Source organism: Pinus tabuliformis, chromosome 8 (assembly GCF_031772625.1).
Source record: "Pinus tabuliformis cultivar Carrire ecotype Pingquan chromosome 8, CPIR1, whole genome shotgun sequence".
In the NCBI taxonomy this organism is placed as follows: Eukaryota; Viridiplantae; Streptophyta; class Pinopsida; order Pinales; family Pinaceae; genus Pinus; species Pinus tabuliformis.
Genome location: NC_142294.1, coordinates 63,103,463 through 63,108,899, shown reverse-complemented (window position 1 = coordinate 63,108,899; position 5,437 = coordinate 63,103,463). Strand labels below are relative to the sequence as shown.

The 5,437-nt window shown below is 35.5% G+C and overlaps 1 protein-coding gene across 1 annotated transcript; it reads left to right on the top strand.

The window, feature by feature from the left end:
• The first annotated feature begins 2,901 nt into the window (after positions 1 to 2,901).
• Positions 2,902 to 5,070, top strand: LOC149234164 (putative WRKY transcription factor 32). Its single transcript, XM_089368176.1, has 4 exons — positions 2,902 to 2,916; positions 3,056 to 3,234; positions 3,355 to 3,510; positions 4,643 to 5,070. Exons 1-4 carry the CDS (start codon positions 2,902 to 2,904, stop codon positions 5,001 to 5,003), a joined length of 711 nt encoding a protein of 236 aa, XP_089224302.1. The 3' UTR covers positions 5,004 to 5,070.
• Positions 5,071 to 5,437: the final 367 nt, after the last annotated feature.

The following is a 5,437-nucleotide window of genomic DNA, read 5'->3' as shown; positions in this document are numbered from 1 at the left end:
ATATCTCTTGCTTGCGTTAATAGAGAACGATTTTCATGGGCGCATTTTTAAAGAACATATCATTAGCTTAGTATTAATGCATTTAAAAGATCATATTACAATTCTGTGAATTTTTTTTTATTTTTTTTTCAATTTCTAGTTTTTAAAGTTGAAATGAGCTCTAACCTACAATGCTATGTATTGATAAACACGATAAGACCTTTATCTTTGACAAAGCTTTTTCTAAATTAATAGATTGCTAACATTTGTTATCTATAATTTTCACAACAAAATCTGTGAGCATTCAAGTTGTCTGTAAATATCAGATATCAGCAAGAAGAAGCAAGAATTGAAGCTTTGGTAAATCTCAAGACTTCCAAATCTGAAGCTGCAACCAAAAATCTTAAGGTATAAGGAGTGTGCCTATAAATATTGGTACACATTTAGGAATATTTCTATAATTCTGGTCGTTTACAACATTTAGAAAAAGTGAATAGACATGTTGATATTTAGGTCATTGACCTAATGCACACACTATATGGATAATGGATTTCCGCACTTTATGCCTTACAGCGTTTCCTTTGCAACATCTGGTGCAAATGCTAGTTATGTTGACATATAGCTTCCCTTTTAGAATAGAGATTTCTATAGAATTGGGATTTAACAAAAATTGAATATGGTTTATTGTCCTTAAAAAAAAAATTAAATCTCAATCTCTATTTGCTTAATTGTTTTTCTCCATATTTCTTTCTTCAAAATATGGCCATAACGATCGACTTTATGACTAGTTTTCAAATTCCACTTCCTAGATATCTCACTAGTTTTCAAATTCCACTCCCTACACATCTCACATTCAGTGGAGTGATCATTTCAAATTCAAATTCCACTCCCTACATATCTCAAAATTCAGTGGATTTATTATTTGAATTTCGTTTTTAATGGATTAATGATTTTGATTTCTTTCCCATACATTAATCGTTTCGATATTTTTTCTATCCCATCAAGACATTAGTCATTTCAATTTCTTTTCGATGAATTAACGCATAAAGTAGAATCTGACACTGATTTCATTCAAATGCAGTCTACGATGAATCGCTAGAGGAGTTGAAGCAAGAAAAACCCATCGAAAAATATATTAAATAAATCTCCCACCTGCACCAGATCCAGGAAACATTCTGAAAGATGCAAAAACAACTGATACAACATACTTGGCGGATGGAGGCCACATGCTAGGGTTTTACCATTTTAAATAATTCGTGGAGGAGTCCGAGAAGAATGTCACCTCTACCATATATGAAGTAGCTACCAAGCTTGACCTAAGCACCCCTCAACTGATTAACGTGCCAAATTAGATACAGTTGGCTTCGGCCCTTGTGAAGTCGGATCTCTAGAATAATAATTGGGCAGTAATTATTGTAGTTCACTGCATTATTATTATTATGTTTTTGGTCATGGAAATCACAGCGCTTTCTCAAATGCACGATTTGCTGGTGAATCAGAGGAGTCTAGATGTTGCTTCAAATCACCCCAAATCTCTGCCCGATTCTATTAGCTAGCCCGTGAAGGTTAAAACCTTAAATGTTTGTGGCCATGTTTTTTTAGAGCATACAAAATTATGTACAGGCTGAATTATTTCTTATGTTGAATCTCTTAATTATTTATGTAGGTTAACATAGTTGTATGTTATGAATTATTGATTGCCATACACTTTCAGAAAAGAGAATAAAAATCGATATGCAATTCAGGTAGCAAATACATTTATTTATTACTTAACCTGGCGGGGACCATGCGGTACCCTGTAGCCTTGTTTAACACTACAGCGATATGCTTCTAAAGCGTTTATGTTTTTATTAATGGAGTTATATACTTAGTTTGCTATTGGAGTATTGGGGAAAAGGCGCTGGGTGAAACTTGGTGTAGGTAACGTTGGTGTTTGCGTACCATAGTTCAAACCAAGTGCTTATTTAGATTCAATTTTTCTTTTCCAATTAAGAAATAAAGAACTAAGTCAATGTTATATTGAAGGAGAGCGCTCATTGTGATGTTTGTTGTCTAATTGAATGATAGACATAATTGTTCTTTCATTTGATTAATGAGGTATGAAAGTGATAGGAAAGTTTCGGTAAAAAATCACTTTTATTAAAGTTGGAAATTAAAATTGCTAAGAAAGTTTTGGTAAAAAATCACTTTTATTAAAGTTGGAAATTAAAATAATAGGCATTGGGTTCATTAGATAATGGTGTACTTTTATTAAAGTTGGAAATTAAAATAATAGGCATTGGGTTTATTAGATAATGGTTCAACCAATTTTACAAGTAAAATTTACATGGGCAGTCTATAAGTTTTATAGATTACATAGTATTGTAATGTATAAGTTTTAAACCTTACATAGTATTGTAATGTATACATAGGTTTTTAATAAATAGAAAAGTAACACAATAATAAAAAAATATTACAAAGATATTTACCAAGGAAATTCAAATCTGGAAAGTTAGCTAACTGTTTAGAACTGCAATTTTAATTTTTATCATTAATCAATTTCATTGTTTACAATACAGTACATATGGTCCTGCAACATCCAAAAATCCCTAATCCATTAACTTGGATTAGATTACAACCATTTTTTCTTAACATGAATTATAAAACCATGGGATAAACCACTATGCATTACAAAACTGCTAAAGCAAAAATAGTGTGGCAAAAAATACTAAAAACGAACACAAAAAACAACCCAACGTTTTTTTTAATTGTGAAATTTACCCGGTTTGTGACCCCCACTACGTGCTTGATGCAAACTAATCATGCACGAGTTAGTCGTGCAAAGAATATAACACATAGCCAACTTTAACCATTCTTTCACATAAATAATAAACAATACTTTGCATAAATAAATTGAAAGGAGTAGTCTACCTAGGCAGTAGAATGGCCCGGTTTCCGGTGCCGCCCGGAAAAATCTCCGACTCCGGCCACGGGTAATTTCTCCGCTCCGCCGAGCTCCGCCACCCTTAGCGACCTCCGCCCAGCTCGGCCACCGTCGAACACTGACAGGTTCTGACATACATTCTGATTTCCATAGCGTCTTGCCGCCGGGACTGAAAGGTTAGCATTAACAAATGTTTCAGATCCCTCAACTCCTGCCAGGGGAGTTAACTATGGGAATGGAAGCCCTGACCTGTCACCTTGTCTAAGTGATGATGGTGAGGGTGCAAATAGAGCAGATGATGAAGATGACGACGAACCTGTTTCTAAGCGCAGGTAAGGAGTTTTAAAATTTTGGCTTGGCATGGGTGGTTTGTGTACTCCAACTGAATTGAATCCCAGCAGATTTCCGTTGGCACTCTAAAAGGGTTTGTGTTTCTTTTTGTTTTTCTGTAGGAAGAAAGACAAGAAATTAAAGGATTTGCTTGCTCCAGAAAGGTCAAGTCGCGAGCCTCGTGTTGTTGTGCAGACAAGCGATGCAGATATTCTGGAAGATGGTTTTCGCTGGCGGAAATATGGACAGAAAGTGGTTAAGGGAAACCCTTACCCGAGGTAGTGATATTATAACTTGTGTTCTGTATCTTGTTCATGGTTTTTTTTTTTATCAATATTCTGGATGTGGGTATTTTATATTCTGATATTATATGTATACAAATGCTGGACCTGTGCTAAAATTCGGAGTGGTTGATAAGATCCTATCGAGACTTTGTGTGTCTGAAAGGCATACTGTCTATTGCAATCAATTCTAGAATACAGTATCTAGACACAGGTTAGGACATGTATTTGATATATCTAAAACACAAACTCTGTAATTTTTAGGAATTTTGTTGGATTTCATAATGCAATATGTTGTGCAAAGCATGGGTGGAGGTATCAGTAAACATGTTAAAACGATGTTCCCCTTTGTTGTCATGTCGATTACCTTTATGTACTCACTTCATTCTCTTTGTGGAACAACTTTAGATAAATGCTATTGTACTCAATTTATAAACTACGAACTCTGCCCACAAACTCTGTCTATTGCAATCAATCCTAGAATACAGTACCTAGACACAGGTTAGGACATGTATTTGATATATCTGAAACACAAACTCTGTAATTTTTAGGAATTTTGTTGGATTTCATAATGCAATATGTTGTGCAAAGCATGGGTGGAGGTATCAGTAAACATGTTAAAAAGATGTTCCCCTTTGTTGTCATGTCGATTACCTTTATGTACTTACTTCATTCTCTTTGTGGAAGTTTGGAACAACTTTAGATAAATGATATTGTACTCAATTTATAAACAATTTTTTTTATAATAAGCATTCTAAGAGTCAAGAGTGTTCTTCTTGTTGCTCTCCGTCTCTTCCATTTTATACGCTTTGCTTTCGTTTCCCTTGTAGTTCTTGTCTGTGTTAGTCCTGGTGATCTCTTTTTGGTTCTTTCCTTCTTGGTCCGTGATGATGCCAGGCTTTTCAGAGAGCCCTTGCTTCCACATCTTCCAGAATTTAACTTCCAGAGCGTGTTTTTATTAGTAGTATTTTTGCATCAAGCATAAGTGAAGCATCTTAAAGCCTCTGTTTTCTCATCTGTAATTGTTTTTTGTTTGTTGATTTCTGATTCTATGTGTGAAGGGACGTTGTCTACCGAAAGAGTGGCTACAACTGACGTAGATGGTTAACACAATTATTTTGTTTTCCAGGAGTTACTACAAGTGTACCAGCTTGAAATGTGTTGTCCGCAAACATGTGGAAAGGGCATCTGATGATCCTAAAGCTGTTATAACAACTTATGAGGGAAAGCACAACCATGATCCACCTTTGGCAAGAAACAGCAACCAAGATGCTGCAGGCATTAGTTCCCCGGGTCTGAGTGGAAACGGTGCTAATGCAGCACAAGACAAACAGATTCAAAACAGGCTGCCTTCTTTTGCAAAAGTTTCACAGGGTGCAGCTGAAGGAGAAGATAGAATGCATGCTGGAGAAGTTGGAGGTGTAAAGCTGATGAGAAATAACAGGCAAAGTGATGTTGAAGATATTGAAAGGGAGGGCTCTTGGCAGTGATGATAATTTTGCTGTTTGAAAAACAGCTGCAATGCTTTGGGAGTGATGCAAAAGGAAGATCATGAAATGACTTCACATAATAACTAGTTATGTCAAAGCATTTGCCAGAAGTTATGAGATGTTTTATAATCAAGTCATTGGATAGTCAATTCGGAAGATTTCAAATGCTGCGTAAATGTACTATGATGCTTTCTGATGCACCTACAGACATTCTTTCTCCACCTGTGCCTACACAAAACAGAGATATGATGCTGCTGAGTTCCCGATTCGAAAGTGCAACAATGACATCACCGGTACTGATTTGAACAATAGGCAAATGTTATAACATGGAGTAAATCCCAAATCACATGTTGTAAAGGTTACATAATTATTAGTGTTGCTTGCATATAATCTCTGAGTATGGGCAGGAGCTTAAATTTAAACTGCTGGGAGAA